The sequence below is a fragment of the Temnothorax nylanderi genome, unplaced genomic scaffold, assembly GCF_030848795.1.
Source record: "Temnothorax nylanderi isolate EJ_2023f unplaced genomic scaffold, tnyl_v1.0 TNYL_tig0003_pilon, whole genome shotgun sequence".
Taxonomy (NCBI): domain Eukaryota; kingdom Metazoa; phylum Arthropoda; class Insecta; order Hymenoptera; family Formicidae; genus Temnothorax; species Temnothorax nylanderi.
In genome coordinates this window covers 2060873-2075952 of record NW_027249065.1, presented here as the reverse complement: position 1 = coordinate 2075952, position 15080 = coordinate 2060873, and the positions used below count along the sequence as shown (strand labels likewise).

The window sequence follows — 15080 nt, the reverse complement described above, 5'->3', positions numbered from 1 at the left end:
TTTAGAAACGCACACAGGCGCTTCTCGCAGTCTTCTGGAAATATTAAAACATCACAGAATGTAATAAAATGATGAGAACGACAGAAATAGCTTTCCTATGTAATTAAATTATTAACCAAAAAAACCAACCAGAGCTAATCTTAAATGTAATCTTTATCGAATAATAAAAAGTATACAAGTAGAATAAATATTGTGTGTGTGTGCGCGCGCGCGCGTGTGTGAGTGTGTGTACAGAATAGATATTTATCATACATTTAACTTATAAAAAAAGGATTTATTATATTTATATATACTACTTTCTTCGCGGGATTTTGTAGTAACTTACGATAATTTACTCCGCGTAAACGAGTGAATTATCGTAAGTTACTACAGAAGTAACGCTCGCGTAAACGTAGTAATTGTCAGTAATTAATTAAATATTGTAGCGATCGATTTCTCCTCTCGCTCCGTTCTCAAACCGCATATAGGATCCTATTGACTTATAGTGAGGATTTCTGTTAGAATATGCTGACTAACTTGTAGATTCAATTCAATTATTGCTTTGTCCATGAATAATTACTTTTTTTATGGCTCGGACTCGACTAAAAAAGTTTTGTCTATTTGTTTCTTCTCTCTCGTGCCCCTCTCTGATGACTCTCTCCTACTCTCATTCTTCCTGTTTCACTCTATCCTGTTAACTTCCTAAATTGTTACAATTCCTAACAAGCAGAGATTTAATTGATATATTATTCGCTGTGTGCGGAGAGACTAGTGCCGCCGCGATTCAAATGCAATTATGAAAAGAAGTAATTGATGAAAAATATAATTATGAAAAAAATGATGAAAATGAAAGTGATTTTTAACATAAAATTTAGAAAAATTTAGAAAAATTACAATTAAATACTACGCTGAAAAAATATATTGAGCTTTCTTTTATAAAGCAAAAAAAAATGTTTCCGCCCGGGATCGAACCGGGGACCTTCCGCGTGTTAGGCGGATGTGATAACCACTACACCACGGAAACTGATTGAGAGGACTGCTCTACTTGTAGCCTATTAAGTACACAGGTATATAAAATTTTAGCAAATTGTTTTCATTGTTTCCAAATTATGCTAAAATAAACTAATGTTAAATATTATTAATATCAATTGTCTTTCAATCTCTCTCTCTCTACGTCACAATTGGAATTTACCTAACATTGAACAAGTACTTGATAAAAGTTTTCTTATTAGCTGTTAATGTACAATCTTATTACCAAATTGCTAAAAGTTATTTCTAGAATTGTTAAAAATTACTTCTACAATTTAAGTCTTCCATGCAATTTTACAATTTTTATAATTTAAGTCTTACATGATTTATTTGGAGGTGATAAAAGCGGCGTAGTACTTTGAATTCTCGAATAATGCATCTCTCGATAGCGAAATATTATTTATTCAAGTATTATATAGCGGTTTACAATTTTAATGGAAATAATTAATGATGAGCAGCAGCTGCTTTCCTCATCTGTACTAGGATATTTCCAAGTTCCTCCCGCTTCCTCTTGGCACGGATGTGTGTACCCAACTAGAAAACAAAAAAAAATTGGGAATCTTTATTTTCCACCTTCTAAAAAAGTTTCGACGTTTTCTTGCTTGGCAATACTGATTCCTTCTGAAGCAGATGAGAAAATGTCAGGATCTTTTAGATCCTGTCACTACACATTTTTTACTTTTAGCTTATTACACAGGTATGTAAAATTTTGGTAAATTGTGTTTCCAAATTATGCTCAAATAAACTAACATTAAATATTCTCAATATCGATTGTCTTTCAATCTCTCTCTACGTCACAATTGGCATTTACTTAATATTAAACAAGTACTTGATAAAATAGTTTTCTTGTTAGCTATTAATGTACAAACAATCTTATATTACCAAATTGCTAAACTATCAACTATTCCATTAATCAAATATTCCATTGATCTATAAAGTAGAACGCAAAGCGTTACAAAATTATATGACATTATATTCCTGAAATCTGCTAATGGTCTGAAACTCGTGAGAAGACATTTACCCGTCTCTTCAAGAATTTCAAGGCGCGTTTATCCTTCGACACCTTCAACAACTCCATGGCACGCTTTTCGTAAGGGGCATGTCCTGTGACCTCCCGGATCAGGTCCCGCACGAACTTGCTGTGCTTGGTCTGCTTCTGCAGTGAGAAATTACGAATGGATTATAACACATGTAAGAGAAAGGATAAACATCGTGACGTTTCGTGCAGTAAATCACGGTGTACCGTCTCATTAATCGACACATCATATGCACAATAACAATGAGAAAGGTTATAACTTTCCACCCACCCCTTTTAGCCTGGACGGTCGCAGACAGACGGTCTTCTCCTTCTCGGATTTGCTTTTAGCCACGCGGATCTTCGTCGTTTTGTGACCCTTGTCGAGGCCGACGGCCAACTCGTATCTCGGAGCCATCCTGCGGACAGATATCGGGTCTTTTAGGTTATTTCACGCACGATGCTCGTTTAACGTAAACGTGCGCGAGTCGCGTCTGAATATAACAAATTGCAAATTCAACTTGAATGCCAGAACGAATACGTCGCTAGAATTTCTTTGATCGCGAACGGATTGCAGCAATATTTCGAGATTCGAAATTTTGCTAACCTTAGCGACGAACGTCCACGTTGAGAAAGATCAAAGAAGCTTTCGCCTTCTTCTCGCTCTTATACGCGCGCATGCGCGGCACAAGGCTCTAAATCGACGCTGATCTGCGTAGATTGACGGAAAAGCAGGACGACGAAATATAATGCTAATTTCATGCTATAATAATTTGCAAATTTGATGATAAGCCATTAAACAATTACATCAATTTCTATAGTATCAAATTTTTGAAATTAAAAAAATTATAATGTATTCTGAAAATCGCGCCGCAAATAAAATATCGCATTTCCGTTTCCGGTAAGATGCGCTCTAGCCATAGCGGGATTAGCTCCAAGGCCTCCAAGCTCCAACTCTTCGTCTTCGTTGGCGATTTATAACCTCAAATTGATCTCGAGAGTCTCGAGACACGTGTTTCCGAATAAAAGGACCGGCGGAAAGAGTGAAACATCCTGCGTCTTCCCGAAGGGAAGATATTTATTAAAAGAGAAGGGAGAAGAAGAATACGTTGCCTTTCTATATAACGCAGGGTGCAATAAACTAAAAACAAAATGGTTTTGTACAATTTCAAGAAAATCGCGGTTGTCCCAACTGCGAAGGTTAGTTACATATGTCGTTTTATATATTTATGTTATAATATTTTATTTTATCCTTGCCTCGCGGATGGACTTCCGTCCAATATAGTGTTTTACATTATTCTCTTATACATTTTACTCAACTGCAACTTATTTTACATTTATGTTTGCTTTTACCTTAACAGCTACATGCATTTTTCTTTAACATTATAATAATATTTTTATATGTTATGATACCTCTTTTCACAAAACTGACTCTTGCCCCCTTTGTTGTAGGACTTCATCGACATAATCTTGTCGAAGACACAACGGAAGACACCGACTGTTATTCACAAGAATTATAAGATCACAAGGATACGCGCTTTCTACACGCGGAAGGTGAAATTCACTCAACAGAACTTCCACGATAGATTGTCCCAGATAATACAAGAGTTTCCCAAGCTGGACGATGTCCATCCGTTCTATGCTGACTTAATGAACGTCCTGTACGATAAGGACCACTATAAGCTAGCTCTTGGACAGATAAATACCGCTAGGCACTTAATTGACAAGTAAGAAAACAACGATTTGTACGCAATGCGCAAATAACAAGATTTATACAAGATATGTTTTATGATTACAGTGTAGCAAAGGATTACGTTCGTCTCTTGAAGTATGGAGACTCGTTATATCGGTGTAAGCAACTGAAGAAAGCTGCCCTGGGCCGAATGGCCACCATTATGAAAAGACAAGCGGCCAATTTAACGTATCTTGAGCAAGTTCGTCAACACTTGGCTCGTCTGCCAAGTATAGATCCGTACACGCGCACAATAATTATATGCGGGTTCCCAAACGTGGGCAAGAGCAGTTTCATTAACAAAGTAAGTGATACGTGATGATAATTTTATGATTATGAGTAATATTTGATGTAATTCCACTCGATAGATCACTCGAGCCGACGTCGAGGTTCAACCGTATGCGTTCACGACGAAATCTTTGTACGTGGGGCATACCGACTATAAGTACTTGAGATGGCAAGTGATTGACACACCTGGAATATTGGATCACCCACTGGAAGAGAGAAACGTCATAGAAATGCAGGCGGTGACTGCTCTCGCTCACTTGCGAGCCGCTGTGCTTTACTTCTGCGACTTGTCAGAGCAGTGCGGTCATACCTTGGAGCAACAGGTGAGCTATGGAATACAATGTAACATTTGTGAGTTTAAACATAATATTATAATAATATTATAAACCCTGTTTTGTCCATGTATAGGTAAAACTTTTCGAATCCATAAAGCCTTTATTCACGAACAAGCCTTTGATAATAGTCTTGAACAAAATGGATATTGTACGTTTGGATGAGTTATCCCCGGAGAAAAGGGCTGTTTTGAAGCCGCTCGAGGACGATGCGAATGTGCCTGTGCTAGAAATGAGCACCGTCACCGATTTTGGGGTGATGGAAGTGAAATTGGAGGCTTGCGAGCGACTTCTGGCCTACAGAGTCGATCAAAAGTTCAAGACTAAAAAGGTTAGTTAAGTTTTTGGTTATAAAGTAGTTAATTCAAAAATCCTTTAATGTTGAAAAATTCGACACGCTGTCGTAATGCACGATTTGTAATAATTACAGGTGGAAGGGCTTCTTAACCGATTGCACATTGCACAACCGAGAAGAGTAGATCCTAATCGCGTGCCGTGTATCCCGGAGAGCGTTCTGAAGAAGAGGCAGGCTGCCGCGGAGAAAGCTGAGAGAAAACGCAAATTGGAAAGGGAGATAGAGGAGGAAATGGGAGACGATTATGTGCTTGATTTGAAGAAAAATTACGATATCGAAGGAGATCAGAAATATGATGTTATTCCGGAAATGTGGGAGGGTCACAACGTCGCGGATTACATAGACCCAGACATATTCGAAGTAATTGCAAACTTTACTTTATAGAATTGCGCGAGACTGCCATGGCAAAACGTGTTTCTATGCCGTTCTTCCGTTTTCAGAAATTGAATCAACTGGAAAGGGAGGAGCAGTTGAGGGAAGAGGCTGGCCTTTACGATTATAAGGTGCCGGAATTGTCGGAGACGATGCGCGAGATTAAAGAGCTAGCGAAGCAGATTCGCGAGAAGAAGTTCGTCATGAAGGACGAGGCGCGAATAGTGAAGGCTTCCACGAAGCCGATTATGCCGCGTACAGCCGCCGCCAGGACCCGTGACCGATCGGCCGTGAAGCTGAAGGAGCAGATGGAAGATCTAGGCGTGGATATGGAAGATACCGAAAACGTGAGTATCGCGTATATAATCTGAGTGTCCTCTCAGATCAGAGAAAATGGTTCAGGACAATTTTTCACATTTGTTAACTCAGTCACCGTTGTATTTTGGAGTATTACATATTATTTTATATTCCGTATCATAACTAGGCGCACTTCAAACGAACGAGAGCACGGTCCAGATCGCGGTCAGAACCATCTAGGAAACGCATGCGTGTGGAATCGTCACAGTCGCGTGCTCGCAGTGTCTCGAAACCGCCGCGAGATGAGATGGGTGTTAAAGATGTTGTGGTAAGTCAGAGATATATAATTATTTGAAACAGCTTCAGTGCAACGATGATCCAATCTACATCTCTAGGTTTTAAAAAATTTAATCTTAAATTGAAAAAATCAAATTTAGGTACATTAATTTACTCAAAAAGTGGACATTGTGCAGAATCCCTCATTTTAACTGTTTTCTAATTTGTGTGAAAGAATATCACACCTATTCGCGCAATAAATGGAAACGTAACATTATTCTCGTATTTATTGCAGATGAAGACGAAACTGAAAAACATCGCAAACAAGGCACAAAAGAAGAAGATAGCCAAGAAGGGTCTCAAGGGCGAGGGCGATCGTTTTATCGGCAACAAGATGCCGAAGCATTTATTCTCCGGCAAAAGAGGAATCGGCAAAACATCCAGGAGATAAAGTTTTCATTTATATCTTACACGTTACTTATACTTCTTCGGTTTTGTATCGTATATACGTCTGTGTATATAAAAAGAAACCATCATCTTTGGAAATGTAATTTTCAATCCAGATTGTGTTCGAGGTACTATATCGAATGTTACATTAACCGACGCTCGGATAACTGTCGCTAACCGATTTATATTTGATTTATGATCAATAATGCGATTGTAGTTTGTGAATGAAACTCGCGTTTCGCGTGTCTATTGAAGGAGACTGCGGAGAACGCTTTTCCGTTTCTCCGTCGTTATCAGCTGCTAAACAAGCATCTTTGACAATAGTATTTTTGTGACGGCCCAGCGTGGCATGAATGTGCGTGGTTGCATAATGCACACAAGGTAACCTTCGAACTCGAACGGGGTAAGCAGCGGCGTCACGCTCAATGAAACTTTATTGCTGTCGTAGCGAGATAACCCCTCGCGCCGATGGTAGATTTCACATTACGTTCTATTCATAAAATCACGACACTCGATTCGACTCAAAGTGTCGATTTTGTAGTTGTACGATTCTAATTTTAAAACATTTACATAATGTTTTACGAAGTTACAATTACATAAATAATAAAAGTGATAGAATATTAGTGAATTCAACTCTTAAACTGGACTTTGCTTTAATTTCATTACTCTAAATATTATTGAACCTTAATTGATAAGATATCGAATTAAAAACTTTAAAAATTGTGGAAAGTTTTCTTTGGAATTTTCACTGAAGATAATTATTCTAAGTTTACATGATTTTTTTCCATTATGATTTAGTCAAATACCAGTTTAAAGTGATAAGAAATAGAAAAAGTGAACGAGCTTTTTTATCGAAAACTATTAGAAATTATGTGTAACGATCATTGATTAGCGCAAATTTTGTATTGGACGTTTATTAGCTTTTTGGACTTCCGAAGGTTTCGAGTCGCCAATGATAGAAATTAATACAGGAATGTAAGAAAAAAATCTGTTTATATTTTGTAAAAATGTGTTTTGAAATTCGCGCCGTTTCGGACCTAAGTTTGCATTACTTCTTCGAAATCGTGTTCTCCTAATATCCTGAATTTAGCTACTGAATTTAAATATCTGAATTTGCATCTCCAAAGAGCGGGATATTTGAATCGCATTTAAGTTCGTTAACCTCTTGTCGCGACGTGCTCCTCTAATAATTTTGACGATTTCTCGAGTAACGAAGGACGCATGTTCCAATTCTATCTCTTGTCGACGCAGCAGTAGATTCACAGGAAGCTATAAACTAATGAAATTTACGAGAAATTTCACTAGTTGGTTAAACAAATGAGCTAATTTATGAAAATTTAAAATATATCCCAAATATATTGTTGAGATTTTCAGAAACGCTTCTTTAGGAAAAAAGAGGATAATAGAAAAGCCATCTTGTATTGTTTACCTATGAAGTTACAATAAAAATAAATAATATCTTAAAATCGTTAAAACGGATCCTTTACCCTAACACAATTTTATTTGTGACTTTATTTTATTAAGGTATCGATTCAAAATTTAAAAAAATTGTGAGAAGCAACGGTTTCCCTTAGTAGAAGATTTCTCCTAATTGTTTTCAAATTTATCTAGGTACCAACGGGCGGTAGGAGATGAAAGAAAAATAAGCGCGTCTGTTTTTTTTTATTGAAAACTGATAGATCATATATTTAAGACTTCGCTATAAATGGATCTCCAACATCAGATAAGTTGACAGTAATTAAGACGGACAGGAGTAACGATGGTAAAAGGGCGTCGCCGTGGGTGATTAATTAGATTATAATTTACAATAGTGCGCGATCATAAATTTCTATACAATTTGACATATCGGCGCGCTAGTAATACATTTTCTCATCTCGATCTTGTTGCGCGCTCGATAAATATACGATACACGATTATTTCATAGATAAAATGCGAATATATTATTATTTCACAGATAGAGCTTGAAATATGTTTACACATGCATGGAGATTAGCGTGCGGCGGCGGCCATCGATCGGCGGCGAATATCGCAGAAAACGCAATTTTATAATTTTTGCAACGACGCAACACGTGCTCGCGATCGTTAGACTGCATTCGCGGGGGGTGGGGGGGGGGGGAATCGAGAGATTTTACGGGGCGCTCGGAGATTCTAGTCGTAATACTCTATAGGAACTAACAAAACCTCGATACAAAACAAAAGGTTCGGTAAGAGCGAAGACTTTAGCTTGTGTCACAAATTACGTTAATAGACATCGACCAGCTCGTTTCGCGGGAGCTTACGCGACGGTAATAAATTAACAGATAGGGGGTATGCGTTATAGATACACGATGACATTATGGCGTTTCGTACGGGGAGGGAGACGCTCGCCCGGCTAAAAAGAAACGGATCTCGAACGCAATCGTCGTTGCCCATCGACGATCCGCTTCCTTTCAATCGGACCCGGAGAATGTCCTAATATTAAATATCGATCGCTATGTAATAAGGAATATAACGTGACAAGTAAATATCGTTAGTATCACAGTCGATGCGAGACCCTGTGCGAGCCGCAGGGTCTGAGTGTTCGGTGATGCCTCGGATCGTCCGAATCATATACCAAAAGAAAAAAGAGAGAGAGAGGAGTAATGGAAGTCTGAAGGAATCGCGGAAATGCACGAAAATCCTAAAGTCGCTCGAACGACCGTACATTTTGTTTACTTTCGTCATTATCAGTATATTCATTATTAGTAGTATCTTAACGCGATTATGTCGCGGCATCACCGAACCGCAATTCGGACGATTCTTTGGTGAGTCCTCGGTAGACTGTTTCGTTCTCTCTTCTTTCTTTCTTCTTCTTCTTCTTTCACGAGCAGGCGCACTCCAGCACCTGGATATTCTTCCAGTAGGACACCTTCAGCTGCGTCGAGTCGTTCTCGTCGAAGTAGACGATCATCAGCTGGTCGAGCTTGCTGGGCGCGCAGCACGGCTTGGGCACCCGCTTTCGGTCCTCCTTCCACAGCAGGCTCTGCAGCAGGGCGTGATGGTGCGCCGGGTTGTAGCGGGGCGGGCAACGGCCCTTGCAGTAGCCGGCGTCGAAGCCCTTCGGGTACACGATGAACTCGAAGCCCTTCAGGTCCTTGAACATCACCGTCAGCTCGTGCCGGCAGCACTTCTTGTTGTTGTCGCCCTTGCACTTGCTGCGTCGGCCCTTGTGCAGCGGCATCAGCTCCTCGGGGGTGGATCTCTTCCTCCTGCCGGGCTCCGACGTGGCGAACACGTTCAACGCCGCCTGGGATACCTCGCGCCGCGTCGGCCGGCCGTCGTGGAGGAACTCCAGCTCGAGCCCGTGGTTCTCCAGGCCGTGCTCGAGCCAGCTCGCGGCCGCCTCGGTGGTGTCCAGCTCCAGCCATCGGCTGGAGCCCGTCGTCGGCTCGGATCCCTGCGGGATCCCGCGCCGCAGCAGGAGACGCCGGGAGACCGGCGTGCGGAGATAGACCAGCGCCTCGAGATCGCGCGGACGTCTGTGGTCGCCTTCGAGGAGGAATCTCAGGGACGCGTGATCGACCGTGACGTCCTCCGTCTTGCCGGAAATCGCCACGGGGAAGTACAGGGAGTGACGGTGGTGCTCTCCCCTCCGGCTGAAGCCGAGGCTCGATTTGTTCCCCGGATGCTCTGTAATGAGAAAAAGACGCGGAGACACGCCGATTAGTATTGTATATCGTTACGTAAACCGAGAAGCCGTGAATGGAAGTCGGAAAATTCGCGTCGTAGCGTCATTGCTTCTAAACCAGGCGAATGACGAATTTTTGTGCCATTAGCCAAATTCTTACGATATATAATTCTAATTGCGCATTACGCTAGAAAATGTGTAAACGCTATTATATAGATGCGAATTATTATAAAATGATAAATTGTCTTTGACACTTATCGAGAGAAGACATTAACGTTATTAGTAGAATGTAATGCATCGTGTAATAATATAGTACCGTGTAATGGCAATATCGCCTCGGCAAAATGTAATTAATCAGCAGAGAATGTTGCGCGTTACGCAACATTCGCCATCGAAGCGCGATGCCTGAAACGAATGGAGGATAACAGATTGCAGTCTTCGCGTATTATAATAATTGGCGCGGGGGGAAAAACTCTGGTTCCGTTTAGGTGGCAATTGAATTCTCGCAACAATGACACGGAAGGCCGCGCAAGAGTTTTGCTCGTAATCGTGACTCAGTTTCGCTTCGTCATCGTTGTCAACGTGTGGCGTTTTGTGCCACCGCGCCACACACTTATATATACCTCGAGAGATTTACAGATTATATTCACGGTAAATTTAGAGCCCACCGCGGGCAACAGCTCGGCCATTGTCTACCAGAACGGACCTTTCCGTGACCCTTACACAAAACCAGACCACCGAAAAAGAAACGTGAACCGATTTAAATTCAAGTCGATGCCTCGATGTTGACATACGAGACGACGCTTTAGCACCGGCATTTATCGCTCTAATTTCCTCTTCCGCAAACAAAACAAACCAAAGAATTCTTCACATTTTTACGATGTTTTTCAGAAAAAAAAATTTTTTCCTCGAGAATCACGCTTAATATTGAATTTTTAATTAAAATAAAATATTGTGACGACGACAATAAATAAGTGATAATCTTGTAATACAATAATATATTATATTAATATATTAATATATTTAAAAAAAATTTTTAAATGTGATGCAAAATAAGACACGGTTGATAATTCGTGCGATCGTAGTTGCTCTCGCGTCCGAGATAAATTTCGACGGAGCCGGGAGGCGATTGACGAGGGAGTAGCCAAACGGAAACCGCATGTTGTGTCGCGGGGTTGCTTTTTAAAAGTCGCATTACATAAATGACAGGAACTGCTGAATTCCCGAGCGACGCGCGCTGTCACAATTGTCTCACGCGTATTTACGGGTGTGCAGATGCACGCGCGTCGCGTTCCGCGGCCGCGCCGCGCCGGGCCGCGACGAGCATTCCTGCGAACGGAATGGAAGATCTGCTGTTATACTCGCCTACGCGAAAACATTGGCAGAAGGATTTTCGCGAATCGCGAACCACCGCCGGATACTCGTCGCGCATAAACAAACACGGGCCCGCGATCTGAGTCACGGAACGGTATTCGGCCTTCCGACAAAATCGGCCGCGGCGCGCGAGACCCACGAAACAACCCGGAGATATATGCTTCGGAGATGATTTTAGGCGAGCCCTGAATTAAATCCCCTTCCGACGCTCGCGCGACGCAGCGCTCGACTCGACGAAAAAAAAAAAACAAATCTGTAACAATCTACACAGAAATAAAGAAATGTCAGATCAAGACTTATATACTCGTATATACGCAATAATCTATAATCTTGAAATGAGATATATTGCGTTAAACGAACGTCACTTGCTTCAATGAAAACATTTATATAGTTCAACCAAGAAAAAAAAAAGATTAAAAAGTTGAAATTCTTATAAGATTTATAGATTGTTGCGTATACACGAATATATAAGTCTTGACTTGACACTTCTTTTTCTTTCTGTGTAATAGCTATCTAATAGCGATCTAATCTATACCTTTAAATATAAAAATAACAATTCAGTTGTTTGTTAGATTTGTTCCGATAATATTCCTCCGCTTCCGCTCCGCGCGGGACTCTTATTCCGCGAGGAATTCGGCGTGCTTTGAATTTCGATTTAACGATGACGATCTGCCTCATTCCAAGAAGTAAAAAAAAAACAGAAAGAAGAAGAAAATGTCATTTTTTTATCCGCGATACATCACTTCTTCTCGAGATATTGCCGGGGAGAATTGGTCGCAAGCCAATATCGTAATACCCCCCCGAACGAACGTAATAACGAGACCGCTCAAAGGGAGGATTTAGAATTTGTAAATCGCTCGTTTCAGCGGCAGTAAAAGTCACACTCGAGGAGGGCGCGAGAATCTGTGGGAGGGAGATAAATTCTTCGGAGAGAAAAAGAGAAAGAGAGAGAGAGAGACAGAGAATCATCCTCGGCTTCGGTTGCCGGGGAACTGGGGGGCATGCATCCTCTCGCCTCTCTCCGTTCCTCCTTTTCACTCTCGGCGCTGATTAAGTCTTATATTTATGGGGCCCGCGAGGCTCCTCCAGGAAAACTCTCGCGTGGCCATTAATTTATCCACGACGGCATCGGCCGGCCACACACCGTTTTTCCCGAGCCTGTCGCGGCGCGTTCGAGTGGTTGGTCGCCGGTATTAAGAATGCCGCGATGATAATTACGAGGATTCGGGCAGGAAGAACGCTCCGTTAGGGACGAAAGGGTCTCGAGTGTATCCTGCGAGAGAAAGGGAGCGCGACGAACTTTCCCAGGACAAGGGGGGGGGGGGCGGCGATACGCCACATTTTCATCCGAAATAATTCCACGGGCGCATTATCGTGCTTTATCATCTGGTTTATCTGGTCGCCACTTAGATTTACAGCTGTAGCGATTAGGAGTTATCTCGATAACGGGGGGAATACGAGAAAGGAAAGGCGGAAACAAAGGACCCGAGTGAGGGCTCCATTTGATTTATCTCGAGAGGCACACGTGTAATGTGGCTAAACTGTAGCTCGACAATTTCTCTCTCACGTGAAACTCTTTAAATAAGCCGCGAGAATAGACGATCGACGGCATGCTGAGAGAGAGAGAGAGAGAGAGAGAGAGAGAGAGAGAGAGAGAGAGAGAGAGAGAATTGTGGAAAACAATGTTTATCCCCCATCGGGATTCGCATTCCGCGCAAAATTTCGAACGATCGGTCGGCGACACTTCTTTCCACACAGAAAAAAAGAAGTGTCAAATCAAGACTTATATGCTCGTACGTTCGTAACAATCTATTATCTTGGAAATAAGATTATATTGCGTTAAACGAAGGAAACTTGCTCGAATGATGAATGAAGTCATTTATATAATTTAACCGAGAAAAGAAAGTTGAAATAAAGAGTTGACATTCTTACAGGAACATTATAGATTGTTGTATATACGTTTTGATTTAACCCTTCTTTCTTTCTTCTCTCTCGTCGCTCGATCGCATTTTAATCGAGACACGTACGACAACGTGGTTATTCAGCGACGATAATTATGCGTGTAAAAGTGTCGAGAAATTGGGCGGTGGGAGAGCGAAGGTCCGAGCCTCTCCATGCTTCGCCGCGTGCTCAGAATGCGTCACTGATTAGCGCTCTTATTTATGGGACGTCGCACACGGGAGAGAGGGCATCACGAAGAGGGAGCAGACTGCGTCCGACTCCCCCCTTGAAGAAAATTCGTGAGACCCGAGCGACTTTTAGAGCCCCGGACATTATTTCCCGGTTATCACGTTCCTCGTATAATTCACCCGACGACAGGCCAACGCACCGGCGTCATTTCACGTTCGGTGAAATCGTATATTTTCAACTTTTCTCCTTACCCCCCCTCTCTCTCTCTCTTTCTGTTTGTTTCTCGTGGCGCCACGGGGTCCTCTGCTTTTAGAGCGAGAGCAATACTTAATCCTTCGTCCACCCCCGAGTGTATTTCTGCAAATAGATCCACATCTATTTCTCGCAGGTTTTCTCGCGTGATTGGATGAAAAATAAGATCTTGTAAACGTTTGATACACACGCGGAGTATCCGCAGAAAACCGGGTGTTTTCTTGTTATAGATTCTTCTGCCAATTTGCGGTCAACCTTTTCCTTCGCGAAAGAGGCGAGGAAGAGGATCATTATTTGCCGTAATTTTATATCTTTGTAATTACATCTGACAAATCAAAATTCTCTGTATAGAGTTCGCATAAAATTAAATAATAATTGCAGCTCTATCATAGATGATGGAATCATAGATGATGGAACTACTATTCTAAAATAAATTTTTACAGAAATGTCTTCAATATCAATCATCGATTCCAGCTCAACCGAGGATTGCATAATCGGAATAATTATGAGCATCTGATTTTGGAACCATATATAAAATACAAAAAATTATGCAAAAGATCTGTTTTTATATAAATAATAATTAAATTAATTACGCTACTCGGAATGCGGATCTTCGATTAATGTAGATTTACATTTACATGTCTCCATATCGCATGTGTGTGTGTGTGTGTTGCATGTGTCGATTGGCGAGCTGAGCTTCTCGGATCGATCGATCTCTTCAGTCACTCCGGAGAGACATTTCCCAGCGATCACGTTCGTCGAATAACCACGACGTACGTGCATCTCGCGTGTTCCGGTGAAATCGCTTGGGTTTGTTTTTTCGAGCTACGGCGCAAAGATCTACTTTTAGAGAGGGGCGGTAAGATACTTTTAGAGTTTGCGTTTGTGATGCATGTCGCGCGAATGGCGAGGCGGCACGATAACTTCGTTATGCGAGAACAAACATCACGATCAACAGCGATCGTGCGCCAGCTACTATAATCCACTGCCCAATTACAGTCCACTAATTACACGTAAACATCTGTACGATACGAATTCCGATATCGGACTTGTTTCTTTCTCGATTATTCGTCCATTGACACGACGTCGCATACATTTATAACTTTTTCGCAGTGGCATTGCCACTTAAGAATTTGCAACTTGAAAATTTATCGTTGCATGGACCGTATTTTACAATCTTTCTTTTTGGTCATTATAAATTGATGTAATTTGAAGCTTATATGACCAAAACCCATGGTCGAAACGTCTTGACAATTAATCCGACCAAAACCAATGGTCAAATTGTCACGACAATGATAGTCAATTGTTGTCGATTATAAAATAGAGTCTTTCTCGTTAATCAATTATTGGCGGGACAAAAATATACTTCTCTGTTACAATCTTTCATTGTGGCGTTTGATTATAATTAGCTCTCATTCCCTGTAGTTTCGCGTCATATTCCAAAATAAATTACACGTGACTATATCTGAATGATGAAAGCGTCAAAATCACGTTTATCGTTACTCCATTACTTTCGTTAACTCCCCCGGGATCAGGAATTTCAGGCGCGCGAAAAG

General features: G+C 41.3%; 3 protein-coding genes and 1 non-coding gene across 4 annotated transcripts in view; 1 reads left to right on the top strand and 3 right to left on the bottom strand.

Annotated features, from left to right (window-relative positions):
* Nucleotides 1-930: 930 nt before the first annotated feature.
* On the bottom strand, nucleotides 931-1003 carry Trnav-aac (transfer RNA valine (anticodon AAC)). The gene has a single exon. It is a non-coding gene; the product is annotated as a tRNA-Val (tRNA).
* Nucleotides 1004-1390: 387 nt separating this feature from the next.
* On the bottom strand, nucleotides 1391-2780 carry Rpl36 (ribosomal protein L36). Its single transcript, XM_071704434.1, has 4 exons — nucleotides 2631-2780; nucleotides 2316-2442; nucleotides 2030-2164; nucleotides 1391-1542 (listed from the first exon to the last, which is right to left on the bottom strand). Exons 2-4 carry the CDS (start codon nucleotides 2439-2441, stop codon nucleotides 1453-1455), a joined length of 351 nt encoding a protein of 116 aa, XP_071560535.1. The 5' UTR covers nucleotide 2442; nucleotides 2631-2780; the 3' UTR covers nucleotides 1391-1452.
* Nucleotides 2781-2997: 217 nt separating this feature from the next.
* Nucleotides 2998-7588, top strand: Non1 (nucleolar GTP-binding protein 1). Its single transcript, XM_071704425.1, has 9 exons — nucleotides 2998-3223; nucleotides 3476-3750; nucleotides 3822-4059; nucleotides 4124-4366; nucleotides 4452-4706; nucleotides 4806-5090; nucleotides 5171-5449; nucleotides 5587-5727; nucleotides 5971-7588. Exons 1-9 carry the CDS (start codon nucleotides 3176-3178, stop codon nucleotides 6124-6126), a joined length of 1920 nt encoding a protein of 639 aa, XP_071560526.1. The 5' UTR covers nucleotides 2998-3175; the 3' UTR covers nucleotides 6127-7588.
* Nucleotides 7589-7765: 177 nt separating this feature from the next.
* Nucleotides 7766-15080, bottom strand: part of Mav (TGF-beta domain-containing family member maverick) — a 30631-nt gene continuing 23316 nt past the window's right edge. The window contains exon 3 of the mRNA XM_071704413.1: nucleotides 7766-9770. Coding sequence (XP_071560514.1) covers nucleotides 8962-9770 — 809 coding nt within the window. The 3' untranslated portion in view covers nucleotides 7766-8961. The remainder of the gene's footprint in view (nucleotides 9771-15080) is intronic.

Excerpts from the sequence above, each read along its gene's own strand:
- Non1 (XM_071704425.1), top strand. The coding sequence starts at position 3,176 with ATGGTTTTGTACAATTTCAAGAAAATCGCGGTTGTCCCAACTGCGAAG. Across the intron at positions 5,091-5,170 it reads TAGACCCAGACATATTCGAA|AAATTGAATCAACTGGAAAG; the intron begins GTAATTGCAAAC and ends TTCCGTTTTCAG. Across the intron at positions 5,728-5,970 it reads TGGGTGTTAAAGATGTTGTG|ATGAAGACGAAACTGAAAAA; the intron begins GTAAGTCAGAGA and ends TATTTATTGCAG.
- Rpl36 (XM_071704434.1), bottom strand. The coding sequence starts at position 2,441 with ATGGCTCCGAGATACGAGTTGGCCGTCGGCCTCGACAAGGGTCACAAA. Across the intron at positions 2,165-2,315 it reads GACCGTCCAGGCTAAAAGGG|AAGCAGACCAAGCACAGCAA; the intron begins GTGGGTGGAAAG and ends TTCTCACTGCAG. Across the intron at positions 1,543-2,029 it reads TGAAATTCTTGAAGAGACGG|TTGGGTACACACATCCGTGC; the intron begins GTAAATGTCTTC and ends TTTGTTTTCTAG.